The sequence below is a fragment of the Microcebus murinus genome, chromosome 3 (genome assembly GCF_040939455.1).
Source record: "Microcebus murinus isolate Inina chromosome 3, M.murinus_Inina_mat1.0, whole genome shotgun sequence".
In the NCBI taxonomy this organism is placed as follows: Eukaryota; Metazoa; Chordata; class Mammalia; order Primates; family Cheirogaleidae; genus Microcebus; species Microcebus murinus.
This window is the reverse complement of record NC_134106.1, coordinates 38,591,461-38,612,938: the sequence shown is the minus strand read 5'-3', so window position 1 is coordinate 38,612,938 and position 21,478 is coordinate 38,591,461. Positions and strand designations below refer to the sequence as shown.

The 21,478-nt window shown below is 37.6% G+C and overlaps 1 protein-coding gene across 2 annotated transcripts in view; it reads left to right on the top strand.

Moving 5' to 3' along the window:
* Positions 1 to 21,478, top strand: part of STPG4 (sperm-tail PG-rich repeat containing 4) — a 52,079-nt gene that overhangs the window by 15,717 nt on the left and 14,884 nt on the right. For both annotated transcript variants that reach the window (XR_012918553.1, XM_076000722.1), the window contains exons 4-5: positions 11,021 to 11,085; positions 11,314 to 11,368. Coding sequence is in view for 1 of the 2 variants with exons in the window: in XM_076000722.1 (XP_075856837.1) it covers positions 11,021 to 11,085; positions 11,314 to 11,368 (120 nt within the window). In the remaining variant the exon portion in view is untranslated. The remainder of the gene's footprint in view (positions 1 to 11,020; positions 11,086 to 11,313; positions 11,369 to 21,478) is intronic.

The following is a 21,478-nucleotide window of genomic DNA, read 5'->3' as shown; positions in this document are numbered from 1 at the left end:
TAAGCATTATATTTGACATCTTCTTAGAAACCATGCAAACAGGAAGAGAGTGGAATGAAGTATTTTAAGTGTTGAGAGGAAAAAACTCATCAACTTAGAATTCTGTACTCTGTGAAATTATCTTTTGAAAGTGAATGAGAAAAACTTTCTTAGACAAACAAAATTGAGGAAATTTGTTTCCAGTAGATCTGCTTTGCAAGAAATGATAAAAGACGTGCTTTAAAGAGAAAATAATATACATCAGCAACTCAGATCTACATAAAGAAATGAAGAACATTGGTAGAGGAATAGTGAAGGTAAAATAAAAACTTTTATTAATTCTTAATTGATCTAACATTTAACAGTTTGTCTAAAATAATAATGATATATTTGATTATGTATGCATATGCTTATATCTTTATGTGTATATATGCTTTTATATGAGTACAATGAATGATAGCAATGATACAAGGGACAGGAGGGAGGAATTAAGATTATTTTGTTATTATAAGGTATTCACACTACCTGTAAAGTGGTTTAGTATTATTTGAAAGTGGACTTGGATTAGTTGTAAATGTATATTGCAAACTCTAAGGCAACCACTAATAAAAGTAAAAAAAAAACTAATATACTAAGAAAGTAGAGAAAATGGAATCATACAAAATGCTCAGTTAAAACCAGAAAAGGCAGAAAAAGAGTGGAAGACAAAAATAAGAACAAAGAGCAAGGGCAAGAAATAGAAAACAGTAACAAATACAGTAGATATTAATTTAACTGTTAACACTTTGAACCTCAGTGGTCTATATTCACAGAGATTGTCAGTGTAGATCAAAAATACAAGACCCAACTATATGTTGTCTACAAAAAGTCCACTTTAAATGTAAAGACACATATAAATTACAAATAAATGGATGGAGTATACCTGTAGTCCCAGCTGCTTGGGAGGCTGAGGCAGGAAGGTTACATGAGCCCAGGGATTAGAGACCAGCCTAATTGAGTGAGACCCCATCTCTACTAACAACACTACAAGACATGGATGGAGAAAGATATACTCTGCTAACACTAATCAAAAGAGAGCAGGACAATGCAACCATAAAAAAATAAATAATCCCATTGAAAAGTGGGCAAAGGGCCAGGTCTCAGTGGCTCTTGCCTGTAATCCTAGCACTCTGGGAGGCCGAGGCGGGTGGATCTCTCAAGGTCAGGAGTTCGAAACCAGTCTGAGCAAGAGCGAGACCCTGTCTCTACTAAAAATAGAAAGAAGTTAATTGGCCAACTAAAAATATATAGAAAAAGGCCAGGCGCTGTGGCTCACGCCTGTAATCCTAGCTCTTGGGAGGCCGAGGCGGGCGGATTGCTCAAGGTCAGGAGTTCAAAACCAGCCTGAGCAAGAGCGAGACCCCGTCTCTACTATAAATAGAAAGAAATTAATTGGCCAACTGATATATATATAAAAAAATTAGCCGGGCATGGTGGCGCATGCCTGTAGTCCCAGCTACCTGGGAGGCTGAGGCAGAAGGATCACTTGAGCCCAGGAGTTTGAGGTTGCTGTGAGCTAGGCTGACGCCACGGCACTCACTCTAGCCTGGGCAACAAAGTGAGACTCTGTCTCAAAAAAAAAAAAAAAAAAAAAAAAAAAAAAAATATATATATATATATATATATATATATATATATATAAAAAATTAGCTGGGCATGGTGGCGCATGCCTATAATCCCAGATATTTGGGAGGCTGAGGCAGAAGGATTGCTTGAGCCCAGGAGTTTGAGGTTGCTGTGAGCTAGGTTGTTGCTACAACATTCTAGCTCGGGCAACAAAGTGAGACTCTGACTCAAAAAAAAAGTGGGCAAAGGACATGAATAGACATTTCTTAAAAGAAGTCATACAAATGGCCAACAGGTATTTGAAAAAATGCATAATATCACCAGTCATCAGGGAAATGTAAGTCAAAACCACAATGAAATATCATTTTACCCCAATTAGAATGGCTATTATTAAAAGACAAAAATAACAGATGCTGCCGAGGATGTGGAGAAAAGGGAACTATTATACACTGTAGGGGAGTATAAATCAGTACAATCACTAAGAAAAAGAGTATGGAGATTTTTCAAAAAACTGAAAATAGAAATACCATAAATCCCTCTACTGGGTATTTATCCAAAGGAAAAGAAATCAGTTATCAAAGGGATACCTACACTTGCATGTTTATTTTGGCACTATGCACAATAGCAAAGACGTGGCATCAACCTAAGTGTCTCTGGATGAATGAATGGACAAAGAAAATGTGGTATATATACACAATGGGATACTATTTGGCCATAAAGAAGAATGAAATCATGTCATTTGCAGCAACATAGATAGAACTAGAAGTTATTATGTTAAATGAAATAACCCAGGTGCAGAAAGAATATTGCATGTTCTCACTCATGTGGAGCTTAAAATGTCGATCTCATAAAGGTGGAGAGTAGAATGATAGATACTAGAGGATGGGAGGGGGGATGAAGAGACGTAGGTTAACAGGCACAAACATGCAGTTAGATAAAAGGTATAAGTTCTATCATTTGACAACAGAGTGGAATGAGCATAGTTAACAACAATGTATTGTATATGTCAGAGTGGCTAGAAGAGAGAACTTGAATTGTTCCCAACACATAGAAATGATAAATACTCAAGATGATGGACACTTCAAATACTCTGACTTGATGATTACACATTCTATTCATCTAACAAAATATCACATATGCCCCATAAATATGTAAAATATCTTGTATCAATAAAAAAAGAAAAAAGAGAGAGAAGGAGTGGCTATATTAATTTCAAACAGAGCAGACATCAAAGCAAAGAAAGTTATCAGGGATAAAAGGGAGCATTACATGATGATAAAGGGGTGAATATTCCAAGAAGACATAATAATCTGGCAATATGTATGTGCCTAACAACAGAGCATCAAAATATATGAGGCAAGAATTGATAGAACTGCAAGGAGAAATAGATAAATCCACTATTATAATTGAAGATTTAAGCACTCCTTTATCATAAATGGACAGATCTAGCAGGCAGAAAATCAGTAAGGACATAGTTGAACTCAACATCATCAATCAACTGGACATAATTGATGTCTATAGACTACTTCATCCAGTGATAGCAGAATACACATTCTTCTCAAACTTACTTGGAACATTCACTAAGCAAGACCACATTCTGGGCCATAAAACATACTTTAATAAATTTAAAAGAATAGAAATCATACAATGTCTGATCCCAGACTATAATGGAATTAAACTACACATGAATAACAGGAGATAACTGGAAAACTCCCAAATATGTGGAGATTAAACAATGTACTTCTAAGTAACACATAGATCAAAGAAGAAATTACAAGAGAAATTTAAGAATATTTTGAACTAAATGAAAATGAAAACACAATTTAACAAAATTTGTGGGATGTAGCAAAAAGCAGTGTTTAGAGGGAAATTTATAGCATTGAATGCATACATTAGAAAAGAAGAAAGACCAAGAAGCAATCATCTAAATTACCACCTTAGGAAACTAGAAAAAGTGAATTATATCCAAAGTAAGCAGAAGAAAAGAAATAAAAATTAGAGCAGAAGTCAATGAAATTGAAAACAGGAAATCCATGAAACCAAAAACTGGTTCTTTGAAAAGATCAGTAAAATTGATAAACTTCTATCCAAGCTAAGAAAAAAAGAGAGAAAACACAAATGACTAACATTAGATATGAAAGAGGGAACATCACTATAGATCCCATGTACATTAAAAGAATAGTAAAGGAATATTATGCATGCCTCCATTCCCACAAATCTGATAACCTAGATGAAATGGATCAACTCCTTTAAAGACACAATCTTCCAAAACTTGCACAAGAAGTAGACACTCTGAATAGGCCTATATCAATTAAAGAAATTGCATCAATAACTAATAACCTTTCAAAACAAAAAAATGCTGGGTCCAGTTGGATTCACAGGTGAATTCTACCAAACATCCAAGGAAAAGATTATGGCAATTCTTTAAAATCCCCTCAGAATTTAGAAACAGAGGACATATGTCTTAACTCATTTAATGAGGCCAGCATCACCCTAATACAAAAACCAGGCAAAGACATTACAAAAAAAGAAAACTGTAGACTAATATCTCTCATGAAAATAGATGTGAAAATCCTCAACCAAATATTAGTAAATCAAGTCCAACCATGTATAAAAAGAATTATACATCATGACCAAGTGGGATTAATCCCAAATATGCAAGGTTGATTGAACATTTGAAAATCAATCTAGGCTGGGCGTGGTGGCTCACACCTGTAATCCTAGCACTCTGGGAGGCTAAGGCGGGTGGATCATTTGAGCTCAGGAGTTCAAGACCAGCCTGAGCAAGAGTGAGACACCATCTCTACTAAAAAAAAACAAAACAGAAATTAGCTGGATAACTAAAAATATATATGTAAAAAATTAGCCGGACATGGTGGCACATGCCTATAATCCCAGCTACTTGGGAGGCGGAGGAGACTCTGTCTCAAAATAAAAAGAAGAAAGAAAAAAAAATTCTCAGTAAACTAGGAATAGAGGGAAACTTCCTCAGATTGATATAGAATATCTACAAAAAACCTAAGCTATTTATTTTTGCTGTTGCTGTGATTACCTTCAGGGTCTTCTTCAAAAATTCTTTGCCTATGCTGATATCTAGAAGGGTTTTTCCCACATTTTCTTCTAGAATTCTTATGGTTTCATGCCTTACATTTAAGTCCTTTATTCATCTTGAATTAATTTGTAAGTGGTGAGAGATATGGATCCTGTTTCATTCTTCTGCATGTGGCTATCCAATTTTCCCAGCACCATTTATTGAATAGGGATTCTTTTCCCCAGTGTATGCTTTTGTCTGCTTTGTCAAAGATCAGTTGGCTGTATGTGAATGGTTTTATATCTGGGTTTTCTGTTCCATTGGTCTATGTCTCTATTTTTATGCCAATACCATGCTGATTTAGTTACTATACCTTTGTATTATAGTTTGAAGTCTGGTAACATGATGCCTCTTGATTTGTTTCTTTTGCTTAAGATTGCTTTAGCTATTTGGCCTCTTTTCTGGTTCCACAGAAAATGTAGAATTATTTTTTCTAGATCTGTGAAATATGATGTAGGTATTTTGATGGGAATTGCATTAAATCTATAAATCCCTTTGGGTAGTATGGAAATTTTAACAAGTTTGATTCTACTGATCCATGAGCATGATATGTTTTGTGGAGATTCCTCAAAGAACTAAAAGTCAACCTACCATATGATCCGGCAGTACCACTACTGGGTATTTATCCAAAGGGAAAGAAGTTATTTTATCAAAAAGACACCTGTACCCGAATGTTTATTGCAGCACAATTCACAATCACAAAGATGTGGAATCAACCCAAATGTCCATCAGTTCATGAGTGGTATTAACAAAATGTGGTATATGTATATCATGGAGTACAACTCAGCCATAAAAAGGATGAATTAAGGACTTTTGCAGCAATTTGGATGGAACTGGAGACCATTATCCTAAGTGAAGTATCTAAAGAATGAGAAAACAAACACCACATTTACTCACTAGTGAACTGGAACTAACCAATGAGCACACATGTGCATAGAGAGAAATATAACTCAATGGAAATCAACTACAGGGGAGGCAGGAGGAAAGGATGGGCAAAAACCTACCTAATGGGTACAATGAACAATATCTGGGTGACAGGCACTCTTATAATCAAGCATTATAAAAGCAATTCATGTAACCAAAATTATTTGTACCCCATAATACTTTGAAATTTAAAAAAACTAATTAAAGACACTATGTAACAATAACAACAACAAAAACCCTACAGCTAGCGTCATACTTAATGGTTAGAAGCTTTGGCATTGTCCCCTCTAACCACCATAGTGGTCCCCTCTAACCACTCCTTTCCAACATTGTAGTGGAAGTTCTAGCTAATGCCATAAGAAAAGGAAATAAAAGGTATACTGATTTGGAAAGAAGAAGTAAAACTGTCCTTGTTTATAAATGACATGATTATGTATGTGGAAAATCCAAAAACACTCCTGGAATTAATAGCAATTATAACAATGTTGTAGGATAAAAGTTCATATACAAAAAGTCAATTGCTTTTCTATATACCAGCAATGAACAAGTGGAATTTGAAATTAAAAACCATTAGAAAAGGAATGATTTTTTCTTTCTTCCATTGATCAAACATCTGGCTAGAAATTGTGAGATTAGATTAAATGAATCTACTTCTCTCCCCTCTCAAACTATTACACTATGTCAAAATTCATAATGATAGGATTATTTGCATCAGGAAATAAAATATTACTTTTGGAGTTAAACACACACACACATATACAATACCACTTACATTAGTATTCCTCCAAACCAAATACTTAGGTGTAAATATAATAAAACTTGAGGAAAACTACAAAACTCTGATGAAGGAAATCAATGAAGAACTAAGCAAATGGAGAGATTTTCTGTGTTTTGGGTAGGAAGAGCAATATTGTCAAGACATCAGTTCTCCCCAACTTGATCTTTAGATTCAATGCACTCCCAATAAATGCCCAGCACATTCTTTTGTGGATGTCGACAAACTCATTCTAAAGTTTATATGGAGAGGCAAAAGACCCAGAATAGCTAACACAATGTTGGAGGAGAATAACAAAGTTGGAGACTGACACTGCCTGACTTCAACCCTTACCATAAAGCCACAGTAATCAAAAGAATGTGGTATTGACAAAGAATAGGCAGACAGATCAATGGAACAGAATAGAGAGTCCAGGAATAGACCTCAACAAATACAGTGAACTGATCTTTGAAAAAGGAGCAAAGGCAATACAGTGGAGAAAAAATAGTCTTTTCAAAAATGGTACTGGAATGATATCCACATTTTAAAAAAACAAACCTCAAAAAAATAAAAAAATAAAAAATGAATCTCAACACAGTCCTTAAACTCTTCATAAAAATTAACTCAAAATGATTGCAGACCTAAACATAAAAACTGAAACTATAAAACTCTGGAAGAGAACAGGAGAAAATTTAGATGACCTTGGGTTTGGCAATGACTTTTTAGGTGCATCACCAAAGAAAGAATTCATGAAAGAAAGAACTGATAAACTGGACTTCTTTGGAGTTAAAATTTTCTGCTCTGCAAAAGACACTGTGAAGAGAATGAAGAGATAAGCCATCAATTGGGAGAAAATATTTGCAAAAGATATATCTATTAAAGGACTGTTACCTAAAATACAAAGAACTCTTAAAATTCAACAAGAGAACAAACAACGTAATTAAAAAATGAGCCGTACACCTTAATACAGTAGTCCCCAACATTTTTGGCACCAGGGACCAGTTTCAAGGAAGATAATTTTTCCTTGGACAGAGGGTCGGGGGTGGGGGAGGGGCTGGGGAGAGGCAGTGATGCCAGCATGGGGAGTGGCTTTAAATACAGACGAAACTTTGCTCACTCACCTGCTGCTCACCTCCTGTTGTGTGGCCTGGTTCCTAAGCTTCATGGAAGACAATTTTTCCATGGACTGGGGGAGGTGGAGCTCTGTGGTCCAGTCCCTAACAGGTTCATGGCCCAGGGGTTGGGGACTGTAGCCTTAAAAACACCTCACCAAAGAAGGTATGCAGATGGCAAACGAGCATATGAAAAAAATGTTCCACATCATATGTCCTCAGGGAAATGCAAATTAAAACAATGATATACCACTACACACCTATTAGAATGGTCAAAATCCAGACCATCAAGGCTGGCGAGGGTATGGGACAATAGGAACTTTCATTCATTTCTGGTGGGATAGTCTGGCAGTTTTATTTTACAAAACTAAATGTACTCTTACTATAAGATCTAGCAATTATGCTCCTTAGTATTTACCCAAAGGAATTGAAAGCTTATGTCCACACAAAAACCTGCACAGGGATGTTTACAGCAGCTTCATTCATTATTGCCAAAATTTGAACGCAACCAAGTTGTTGTTCAGTAGATGAATGGATAAACTTGGTACATAGAGACAGCGGAGTATTACTCAGCATTAAAAAGAAATGAGCTATTAAAAAGACATGGAAGAAACTTAAATACATATTACTAAATGAAAGAAGCCAATCTGAAAGGGCTACACACTGTATGATTCCAACTACATGACATTCTGGAAAAGTCCAAGCATGGAGATAATAAAAAGAACAGTGGTTTTCAGGGGCTGCCTATTCATCCTGCTGGAAGGCGGGATGAATAGGCAGAACACAGAGGATTTTTAAGGCAGCGAAGCCACTCTGTATACTATAATGGTGAATGTAAGTCATTGTACATTTGTCTAAACCCAGAGTATACAATACCAAGAGTGAGCCCTAATGTAATATATGGACTTTGAGTGATAATGATGGGTCAATGTAGGTTCATCAGCTGTAACAACTGTACCTCTCTGGTGTGGGATGTTGATAATGGGGTTGGCTATGCCTGTGTGTCAGCAAGGGTTACATGGGAAATCTCTACCTTTCTCTGAATTTTGCGATGAACCTAAAACTGCTCTGAAAAATTGTGTGTGTGTGTGTGTGTATCACACTAAAAGTCTGGTAAGTAGGGTTGGCTTTCTTCACATTATTTCAATTTTCTGACATTGATGGTATTGCTGAAACATAACTGAATTATATTACTATATCCACACTAATATCATCCTGCCATAAGTTATGACTACAAGCTATTATAAGATTTCTATGTGCCTAATCAGCATGAATTGAAACATTAATTAACTAGAATCAGGTATTTTTATGGGTGTATTTTCTAGATTCTCTGGGCTTTATATATTACAAATGAAGAAGTGAGAAACAATGTGAGAATTAGGAAAAAAATATATGTATATGTATATTTCATTAGACCCACGGACAATGGAACTACCCTGATAAGTTTGCAGTAAGTTTAGCAATGCACAGAGAGGCAGTCTCTTACATAAGACAGCTGACTATTTAAAAAAGACCTTATGGAAAAAAGTCAGCCCTCTCTCAACTATGTTAAATAGCAAGGAATGGACAATGCTAAATATAGTAGGACAAATATAGATGCTACAGGTAACCAATATTCCTTTCCAGACTAATGCTGTCTAAGAGTTTTTCCATGAGCGCTTTGTTACCGGAATCTTATGTGGAATACTGAGTATAGTAAATGGTTCCTCCTGTTTATGTGTGTATATGTGCACGAGAGAGAGAGAAGCATAAAGCATATATGCATAGTTTGATAATAGAAAGCAAACATCCATGTAATCATCATCAAAATCAAGAAGTAGGCTGGGTGTAGTGGCTCACACCTATAATCCTAGCACCTTGGGAAGCCAAGGCAGGAGGATCACTTGAGGCCAGGAGTTCTAGATCAGCGTGAGCATGAGTGAAACCCCATCTCTACAAAAAAATTGAAAAATTAGCCAGGTGTGGTGGCACATGCCTGTAGTCCCAGCTGCTTGGGAGGCTGAGGCAGGAGGATCACTGGAGCCCCAGGAGTTTTAGGCTGCAGTGAGCTATAATGATGCCACTGCACCCTAACCTGGGAGATAGAGCAAGATCCTATCTCAAAAAGAAAAAAAAAAAAAAAGAGGTAGGACATTGCTGGCTCCCAAGAATGCCCCCTATTTAAAATACATTTCTGTTCTTCTGTGGAATGACATAAGAACACCCTTGTTCTCTTAGTTTTTATTATGTCAAGTGAGCAATTAGCGAGGCACAGGTGCATCAGAAGAATGTATATATTTTATCATAAAATTTGTATTTATTGCTATCATTATTATGTCCACAAAAAAGCTGCATCTGCAATCAAAATTTTGTACTAATATGGGAAAGACAGCTGCAGGCTGAAATATAGTAGTGAACTCCTATGTGGCAGGTAGTGCCAGGATGTGGACGCCTCATTTGCAACAAAGACAATATTGTTTCTTAAACTCTGATGTAAAAATAATAGGAGGTGGAGGGAGATTATTCACTTTGAGCAGTGTTCTTCCTAGGAGTATATAATATAGACTGCCAGCGCCTGCAACACAGGCCGATTTCCTCCTCCTGGCTGCTCATTCTCCTTCCTTCTGTCCCTCCCTTCCTTCACATATCCTACTCTAGACCCTTTCCGGTTCCTAACACTGTCATCTCATACCTCTGGGCTAATATTCATAGACCCAGGGACAATGGAGCCACCCAGAGAGTTTGCAACAAGTTCCACAGGAGTCTTGTATGTGAGTCTTCTCTTTCTTGGAATACCCTCCCTAGTTCTCCTCAAGGAAGTCCTGCTTTGCTTAAAAGCCTCCTTCAAATCTCATTGTCTTTATCTTCCTGAGATCACTCTGTTGGATTTTTTTTTTTGTTTAGACAGAGTCTCACTGTGTTGTCTGGGCTAGAGTGCCGTGGCGTCAGCCTAGCTCACAGCAACCTCAAACTCCTGGGCTCAAGCAATCCTTCTGCCTCAGCCTCCCAAGTAGCTGAGACTACAGGCATGCACCACCATGCCCGGCTAATTTTTTCTATATATTTTTAGTTGGCCAATTAATTTCTTTCTATTTTTAGTAGAGATGGGGTCTCGCTCTTGCTCAGGCTGGTTTCAAACTCCTGACCTTGAGCGATCCTCCCGCCTTGGCCTCCCAGAGTGCTAGGATTACAGGTGTGAGCCACCGCACCTGGCCACTCAGTTGGATTTAATCTCTCCTATATCCCACTAAATGGTTGAATTGATTTCTTGAATCTAGTACATTTAAAATGTAACCAACTGGACAGCATTTTCCTATGTACAATCTCAGGCATATCGTCTATAAAATTCACCATGAAAAGTGAATATCCGTTGAATGTTTTGAAGCACCACCCTTTAAAAGGTACCTTTTCCACTGTTAGAAAATGAATATATTCTACAATTATATAATTGTATACAATTGTAACAATTATACAATGTTGTATGGTCATAAAATAAGGGATTATGAATGACAGATAATAAAGGAAGTTTATGACCTGCATTAATCTTTTATCGGTGTCCTTATCCATTCTGTGTAGTCACTTCAGCTTTCCCCGGGGCAATACGATGTGCTTCCTGCACCAGTTCCCAAGTACGCTTCCAGGTAATTATATACTTATTAATTAAGCTATTTTTAATCATTGCACGCATGCCTTTCTATTTACATACTCATATACCAATATTCATGGCTTTTAAACCTCATTTATGCACCTCACATACAGATTAGCATTTCTAAATATTTAATGAAAGATGGGGAATAAGGTAACAAAGATCTTCACTTTAAAAAAATAGATTTAGAAAATCATGTTTTTCTTTTCTTTTTTAAATATAGGAGCTTTGTATTTCGTTCTACAGTTCAAAGATTCCCCTCAAGCTACTTCATTCCTGTAAGTATAATGTGGACAGTTAATTCATGGTGAATTTGATATTTAAAATACACAGTGAATCCTTTTGACATATTAAGATTTTGCCCATTGTAGTAGAAAAACTATGAATAATTAATGTAATTGATTTAAAGTATGTCTGAAGATACTAGGGATTTCAATGTAAGGAATCCATTTGTGGTGAATTAGAGGAAAATGTTTACTTTCTTTAGGTCTTGACTCAAATGCCACTTTCTCAGTAAGGTATTCCCTAGTTACCTATTCAAAATTTCCAGTTCCCTTCCTTGGTTTATTTTTCTCCATAGCATGCATCACTGTCCAATACACTAAACTTTAAAATTTACCTATCCTGTTTTTATCTGTCTCCCCCACTAGAAGGTAAGCTTCATGAAGGCAGGGATTTTTGTCCTGTATAACATCTAGAAAAGTGCATGGCACATAGTATTTGTTGTATTAATTAATTAAATCATCAGAGATAGTCCGGGAGCGGTAGCTCACACCTGTGGGAAGCTGAGGCGGGAGCATCTCTTGAGGCCAGGAATTTGAGACCAGCCTAGGCAACATAGCCAGAGCCCCCACAAAAAATTAAAAACTTAGCCAGGCATGGTGGTGCATGCTTATAGTCCTAGCTACTTGGGAGGCTGAGGTTAGGAGGATTGCTTGAACCCTGGAGTTTGAGGCTGTAGTGAGCTATGATTTTGTGCCACTGTACTCTAGCCTGGGTGACAAAGTGAGAACCTATCTCAAAAAAAAAAGATATAAATAATCTGAAAGAATGAGAAAATATAAAATTGTTTTGTGTTAATTTGATGGACAATAGTTATTTATTTGTAATTACAAACTCAGGATCAAAAATCACCAAATAGCAAGCATCTGAAAGAGGAATTGAGGTAACCAAACAGGGCTCAGAAACAGACTCTACAATATACAGGATTTTTATGTTTGATAAGATGACATGACAAGTCAATAGGGAAAGGATATATTGTGTTGGACAATTGATTAAATAACTTGGAAAAATTTAGAGTCTCACTTCATACCATACATTAAAATAAATTCCATATTGACTAAAGAATTAGATACTTTTGAAACTCTAAAACCAGAGAAAGTATGTGAGTATATATATAATCTTAGGATAAAATAGACTTTCTGAAATGATATTAATGAAAGAAATTTCAACATTAAAAAGTATTAGATTTGATTATATAACATTTAAAATTTTTTGTATATCAGAAAAACTATAAACCAAGTTAACAGGCAAATGCAGATTAGGAAAAGTATTTTCGACATACACGGCAGATAAAGAGTTAATAGCCTTATATGTAAAATCCTCATAACAATCTATAAGGAAAATATCAGTAGAAAAGTAAAACAGATAAAGGCCATAAATGGACAATTCATAAAACTAGAAATTTAAGAAAGGTGAAAAATCTTTGGCTCTCACTCACATTTAAGTGTGAGAGACCGGAAGGCTGATGGAAAGCTCTCTGTATGTGAGTGGGGTAGACAGCTAGTGATAGCCCCCAAAGATATGCCCATGTCCTAATGCCCGGAACCTGTGAATGTTACCGTATATGGCAAGGACTTTGCAGACATGATTAAATGAAGGATCTTGAGATGGGAAGAGTATGCTGGACAACCAGGGGAGGCTCTAAATGCAATCCCAAATGTCCTTACACGAGGGAGGCAGAGGGAGATTTCACACACACACACACACACACACACACACACACACACACACAGAGAGAGAGGAAGAGAAGGCAATTCAGACACGCAGTGGAAGATGGCAGTGCTGCAGCCACAAGCCAAGAAATGCTGGCGGCCACCCAAAGCTGAAAGGGCACGAAACAGATTCTCCCCTAGAGCCTCCCGAGTGAGCATGGCCCTGCTGATGCCTTGATTTCAGTCTAGTGAAACTGATTTCTGACTTCAGCCTCCAGAACCATGAGAGAATAAATTTCTGTTATTTTAAGCCACTGAGTTTATGGTAATTTGTTACAGCAGCCATAGGAAACGAATATTGGTGGAGATTATCTCCAGGTGGGTTTCACAGTGGGATGGAAGGGACGAGGGCCTGGCTTTTCCTTTGGTGGCCCATAAATACCTGTATCTGTAGGTCTTTTCTCTGGGACACGTTAACTGCTTCAGAATGACTTGTCAGCCTCCTGCCTGGGGTATAAGCCAGTTGCCAGTGTTCTGGGAGCTGTGTGGCGCTCAAGGGTCTTACTATTCAGCATTTAGAGGTTCACTTAATTCCAGTTTTCAGTAAAGGCCCTTGTCCTCACAGTTGTGGGGCTCATGAGTCCAGATCTCTGGTGCAGCCTCCCCGGAAACTAAACCCCCTGTCTTGTATGGGGCTATGGGGAGGGCAGTTGTCTGCCAGCTGGGGGCCAGGGGCGGCAGGGACATGCGTGTAAACGTTCAACCAGACCTTGTGCTTTCAGATCCCTATCCCACCCCCACCTCACAGTGCCTGATGCCTCAAATTCCAGAGCTTTTCTTGGGTTCTGTGGGGCAGATCAGCCCCTTCTCATTGGCACGCCCTCTCCACGCACTTAAGTGTCTGCTTTCTACGCCTTGCTAAGTCAGCCCCCACTCCTCCTAACTGCTCCACCTTTTCCAAAAGTCTGTCATCATCTGTCGTCGGCTGTTGTCTCTCCTCTTGGCTCTTTGTGAATGTGTGTGTATAGGTGTGTGTGCGGGAGGGGAGAGTTAAGCCTTTGTTATCGGATGGGAGAGGAATGGAGATAAGTTCAGTGGGCTTCGGCAGCCATGACACCAGGTGCCTTCCCCACTGGGTGATACCATATTTCCTGTGAAATATATGTTTTCGATGAATGCTGTGGGTTAATAACAATTTGTTTGATATTAGTAAACAACGACTCAATTACAAATAATTTTCTTTTAGTTCCTGTAGGCTCAGGACAAGCTGCCTGGTGTATGAGATAGCACAAGGTAGTTGATTCTAATCATTTTTGCCAGTGTTCTCATTGCTTTTGTGGAGAAGAGTTTTGGAGATCCTTTCTATGCCACTTTCACTGATAGCGCCACATTTGTTCCATCTTATAGATAAAAGTGATTCACTGATTTGGAACAGCCTGTCCTGCAAAAAAGTGAAAAGAATGCTTTTATAGAAAATGTTCCAAGGCTAAGAAATAGCCCAGGGCTGTGATTCATGTCTGTCCTAAACAAGCATTCCCAGAGCAGACTTAGGGGTTTGGTTTAGATCCATAAACATGTAATCTGCAGAGGAAACTCTTTTGATCCCAGCAGTGGGATAAGGTGAAATGCAGTGTGAGTATGGTGAAGAAACAGTGTTTGCTAGAACACCATCTCAAACTTTCTTTTGATAAGTCCTTTCATCCTCAGGTCATCATAACGTGCCATTCAGCTTTTATCTGAAACCTCATGTGGCTGATTTTATTACTTAGTTTAATTGTTAAGTTTCTTAGAACTGGAAGAAACCTTGTAAATCAATTACTCTATTAGGGTCAGCTATGATAATGTGACTACCATTCATTGGGTATGTTTGGATACCAGGCACAGTGCTCAGTTAATCTTCACAACTTGGTGAGGTAGTATTAATTATCATCTCTATTTGATAGGTCAAGAAATGGCAGTTAACTGCCTAAGATCACATAGTTATTAAGAGATAGAGCTGGGACTTAGTCTGTAGTGACCTCAAAACCTAGGCTCTAGGTTGTCCTGCCTAGTGAGTGAGATGATCAAGTAACTTGCTGAAGGTTAAGGGCTTTAGGCAGTAGGGAGCTGTCCTGGGGCCAAAGCTAAGTGGTCAGAATTGTGCTGTCTTTGGAGTCACAATCCCCCCATGACTGAGGCTTGTTCATGGAGCCAAGTTTGCCTGCTGACCTCTTATGCAGTAGGAGCTTCTGTCTCCTGGGAGGCCCACTTGTCAGCGTGCTGATTAGGTCCTGATGGTCTGAGAGCCTTATGATGGATGGCGCAGTTTACACCCAGTCTGGGAGGCTGGCTACACTGGCTTTTCCTAATTGGCCTTGTTTTTCCCTGGGACACCTTTAGGATGTTAGAATTTCCAGTTTTTTTCTCCACAAAGCTTCTTTGTAAAAAGTTAGACCTCACTGAGTCTAACTGACTTTTACAGAAGTTTTTTCATCAATTCTACAAATCATTTTGGATGCTTATGTGTGTGAGATCCTACACCAGGTAGGCGTTGTTGAGGAGATAAAGGCAAGCAAGACATTTTATCAGTCTTCAAGAGGGCAGGGGCACTCTAAAGTCAATCACCCAACCAGTGTATATACATATGAAAACTTATACATATTAAGTGAGAGTCTGTGATTCACAAGGCATGTGTCTGACAAATGTGGGAACAAATGGTTCAGCATGCACAACTTGAAATATGGTGCCCAAATTAGATACTGATCACCCAAGTTTAATATTATCTGTTAATAGAAGCATATGTATCTTCTTCCTTCTGTCAATCCAAATAAATGACTGAGGGAAAAATCTCAATTAATGGAAGTTTAGTAAGCCAAGATTTTGAGGATGTGCCTGGGAAAAACACAAACTCCAAACTGGGGCTGTTTTTCTGAAGTTGGAGTTTGGAACTATAGCATTTTAAAGGGTAGGATGGAGGGACCTGATGAGGTAGTGGTTACATTATTGTGAGGCCCAAGAAATCTACATTTTACATAAAATAAGGGAGTGAAGGAGGAATCAGTTATGTAGATGGCCCTGGTTAGGTAGAAGAGTGTCTAATTCTGTCTTGTCTCTAGTTCTGTTACCTGTAAGATAAACTTGCAGTTCATTATTAGTGTGGAATTGCACAGGGTTTAGTTTTGGGTGCTAGATATAGGTGTAAGTTGCATGTCCTTGCTTATGGGGGATTAACAAGAAATTTCCTTAATGAATGATCTGTGGGACTTGTTCTTCACAGGTTCCTGAGGCTTTTACCTTCACTTTTGTGTAAGGAGGTGAAGGGGTGGCCCTGAGACTTCAATTTTCTTTTTTACATTTCCAACAGCCACCTCCAACACATTCCTGTACATTTTACATTCATTTGATAAGCTGCCCAGCAAGTACCAGACTATAGGTAAAGGAAGGAGAAAAGGGCAAGGGTCAAGAGAAAGCGTAAATGAGGAGAGAGATACCCACACCCATTCCTCAGAGCCCATTTCCTAAGCAAAAGTCAAAGAAACTGAAGTGCTAGTTGTCCTGTCAGCTGTTGGCTCCAAGAGCCTTTCCACAAGGCATTCATTATTTGAGGGGCCCAGGAATGGAAATTTGCATTTATTAATATATCTTTCCCACTCACTGCAGCAATACCTGGAACTGCTCAGGTAGGGATTTTGATACGAGAGCCCAAGAGCTGAGACGTGTGTCACTCTTGATTTAACTGTTGAAAAAAATTTTTTGTGATGGATTTCCCCTTTTAGGGTGTCCTCTTTTAAATCAAATGTTCCCGAAAGGAGGACTGTATTGGTCAAATTCATACTAAGGCCTTAATGATCTATCAAATTCTCTCCCATTCTCCATCATGCTGCCGTTAATACAAATGAGACAAGAATTAGGGCACCCGAAATAAAGGAAAGGAACTGAAAGGAGGGAGAAATGTGAGAATGTGTCCCAGTCATTAGACATTTATGTCATTATTAACTATTCTTTCAGTGCATGAAATGTGCTATGCTTTTAGGCATTATTCTTAAAATAGTTCCATATAAAATAAGGGAAAATAAAATTTACAAACAGTTGCTATGTTGGGGATTTTCATGGAAGTTTAACTTGTAAAATAGATAAGTCTGTTGATTCCTAGGAGAGGATCAATTTTGACATAAATGTGAAATAGCATAGTTTCAGAGAAACTCTACAATGATGAATGTTAAAGAAATGGAGTTCCTGTGTATGTGGGATAAACTGATATTTTTGTGCAATTTGAATATTCTTCTGTCACTTACTATTAAGAGGTGAGGCCTTTAACAGGTGATTAGGCCATGAGGGCTGCCTGCAGTTCCTCACATTGACAACACCTGGATTTTGGAGGGGACACATTCAAACCACAGCGTGGGCCTGCCATTGGATATCTGCCCCATGGGCAAAAGATTGGTGGAGTTTATCCTCGAAAAAATTCAGTGGACCTAGAGGAAAGAGAATCACATCTCAATACTTAGGGAACCCCAGAAAAAGATTGGATTACAATTCAGTTGTCTGATATCAACATATCCCAGCCACATACCCAGAATTCCTACCAGGCAAGTGAGAAAAGCCTCTAACTTGAACAAGAGATGGAGATGAACAGACAGAAGGATGGAAGCCTGGTGAAAAATAGAACTCAGGAACTAGAGGGGGAAGATTTAAAAATATGTACAATTAGTATCTACAGAGAGACAAGAAAGGGAAAATTATTTTCAACTTAGGATTCTATATTCAGCCAAACTAAAAATCAATTCTGAAGACAAAGATTTCCACACATGTAAAAACTCATAAAAATTACCTCTAAAATATTCTTTTTAAAGATGCTGCTGGTGATGAAATACAAAGGGGTAAATTCAGATAGAGGAAGGCGTGGGATCCAGGAGATAGTGGGAGAAATTTGGGAGAGTAATAGTGAAGAGGTGGCCCAGGTTGACCACTGTGCATCAGGCTGAGAGAGAAAGCAATCCGTATTGAGAAAGAAAATAGAGAACTCTAGAAGGAATGTCTCTAAAGAAAAAGGGACTCAAGAACAGCTGATATGATGGGGGAAAAATGAAGAAAAAATATATAGCAAAAATGTGTAAGTGAAAAAAACAAAGCACTTTTAACTCCAGGTAAAACAAAAGGCTGTTTGAGAAGAGAAATGCTATCATATAACTTGTCTCTGTGAGGAACAATATTTATTTAGCAAAACTGATTTGAGATTAAAATATTACTTTGGATGAGGAGAGAGGAGTGGCGGGTAGAGCAAGAGAGCCATATTTTCATTTATTTCAGGAAATAGTCAATAGATAATTTCTAAAATATAAATTAAGAAATAAATAGAAACATACTATTTATTAATGAACTAACTGCCAGAGAACAGCTAAGAGTTAAAAATAGTTGTTTTAGATTCTCTAAAAAGACATGAGTAAAAGATGTTTCTAAGAGTGCTAGTTGTGTGAATGAATCAGTATACTGCAGTGTTATCTTAACAGAACATTATGCCCTCCATTCTGTGCTGCATGTTATATACTCTCAAAAACAAAACAAATACCAGTGACTTCTATGTTTCGTTATAAGGCTTTTGCTACCAGTTGTTTTTAAACACTATTTCTCTATCAATTTAATAAGATGTCTTAAAACTGAAGTTAAAATATATTTTAAGACATATTAAAAATGTTAGAGTAAAAATAAATGAATAAATTATAGAAAATTTGAAAAATATAGAAAATTATATTCTAAAAATTTCTCACTACTCATATGCAAACAATAGTGTTAATTTTTTCCCCTTTTTTCCTCTACAGTTTTAAGAACATAGTTGCGATCATGGTGCACTATCATTTCATATCCTTGTTTACTTAGTATATCTTTCACTTCCATGCTGTTAGAAATCCTTTTAAACACATGATCTTGAAACATCTTGCCAAACCTTTTAAAAAAGTATTGGACTAATTTACACCTCCACCAGCAATCTTAAGTGTGTACATTTTACCAAATCTATATAAATCTTGTCTATTGTTATTTTTAAAAACATTTGATAATTTGATAGTAAAAAAATGATATCTAGTTATTTTATTATTTTTTCTTTTTCTTTTTTTAGCAGGGGATTTGTTACACACTCTATAATGAATTTTGACTTCTATGGCCACCATCCTGCCTATTTATTTTAATTTAGTATGTTTGATTGATTCAAGGCTATTCATTCTAATTAATATTTTTAACCAGTTAATTGTGGTCCTTCCTGTATAGTTTTTGGTCACAGTCTTTGCGCAGTTATCTATTGGGTGAAGTTTTTGTATTCTTTTTTTTTTTTTTATTTTTTTTTTTTTTGAGACAGAGTCTCACTTTGTTGTCCAGGCTATAGTGAGTGCCGTGGCGTCAGCATAGCTCACAGCAACCTCAAACTCCTGGGCTCAAGCAATCCTCCTGCCTCAGCCTCCCAAGTAGCTGGGACTACAGGCATGCGCCACCATGCCCGGCTAATTTTTTCTATATATATATCAGTTGGCCAATTAATTTCTTTCTATTTATAGTAGAGACGGGGTCTCGCTCTTGCTCAGGCTGGTTTTGAACTCCTGACCTTGAGCAATCCGCCCGCCTCGGCCTCCCAAGAGCTAGGATTACAGGTGTGAGCCACAGCGCCCGGCCTTTTGTATTCTTTCTTGTTGTTTTGGGTAAACTCTATATAGTGAAGAAATATTAACACATATTTGTTAAAGTTTTTCAGGGCTTTTTTTGTCATTTACTTTTGTGTTTTATTTATTTATACAGAAGGTTAAAATGTAAAATGTTTGTCTCATCAAATTAGGTAGTTTGTCATCAGCTTCTGAAATGTAAGTCCCATGAAAGAAGGGCCTAGATCTTTCTTAATCGTTAATGCCCAGCATCTCAGATGGTGCTCAAAAAATGTGTCAAATGAATGAATGGAATCTATGTATCTTTCCCTTGTTTATTTCTTTGACCACTTAAAAAAATTTCCTCTAGAGACATGATCACTTTAATTTTCCTTTTGATTTTTAAAAAAGTTTTAACTCTCTAATTCTTCTAACATGTGTTTTGTGTATCATTGCATGGTAAGGTCATGGCGTCATTCGAGCCCTGTTGACTTAGGATAGGTGACCTCGTCTTTGATATACTAAAACCTACAATCACCAAAACTCAGACCTGTACATCTGAAGCAATATAGTGCAGACCTATAGACATTCACCCAGTCCCTTTAAACCCCTTGGAAAACAAGGCTAGTTATAAAAGATATATACAGACCCCCATCTCTCCTCCTTTCTTTCTATGATCTGTGAAAATGAGCTTATTGAAATTTGTTAATCAGTTACATATATAGTCTCAAAGGGCAGCCGATTAAAAAATGAGTAATGACCACGTGAAGGCATAGCAGATTACTACATGGTGTTTTAGTTGTAAAAAGCACATTAACTTTGAATTTGAAAATCCTCTAGCATCTTAGGTGCCCAAAGGCCTCTTAGTATATAACAGCCTTTCTCACTTTTTTTTTTGTTTTTTTGAGACAGAGTGTGACTTTGTTGCCCAGGCTAGAGTGAGTGCCATGGCATCAGCCTAGCTCATAGCAACCTCAAACTCCTGGGCTCAAGCAATCCTTCTGCCTCAGCCTCCCGAGTAGCTGGGACTACAGGCATGTACCACCATGCCCGGCTAAGTTTTTCTATATATATTAGTTGGCCAATTAATTTTTTTCTATTTATAGTAGAGATGGAGTCTTGCTCTTGCTCAGGCTGGTCTCGATCTCCTGACCTTGAGCAATCTGCCCACCTTGGCCTCCCAGAGTGCTAGGATTACAGGCATGAGCCACCGAGCCTGGCCTCACTTGTTAAATAAACAAAACTGGCAGCCTTGCTCGTGTCAGGGATTCAGTTGAATGACATTTTGTCCCCAACTATAGGTGGCTCTCAGGAGAAACAGTTGGTAAGGAATTTGGTTGAAAAATGGTTTTTAATCTTCCCATTACCAATGTAAGGCTGTATGGCTATTTCAGTTATTGTTGAAATAGTAATTGATTATGGACAAAATTATGAAATAGTAATTTGATTATGGACAAAATTTTTGTCCGCAGGGAAGACTGTGAGGAGAGTATTTATAAGTGCCTTTTGAGGTGGATGCCAGAGGACATGTTCTGCCATAAGTAAAAAGGGGCTTTTTTTCCTCCACAGAAAAAATTGGGTTGAAAACTTCTACCAGCCACCATTTGCTTTTAGCTCCTTGATGAAGACCAAGCCCCACAAATTCCGAGACTAAAATGTGCAGTTCTGGCCGGGCATGATGACTTATGCTTGTAATCCTAGCACTCTGGGAAGCTGAGGTGGGAGGATCGCTTGAGGTCAGGAGTTCAAGACCAGCCTGAGCAAGAGCCAGACCCCATTTCTATAAAAATTAAAAAAAAAAAAAAGTAAAATGTACAGTTCACTCATACTGGCAGGTTTTTAAGAA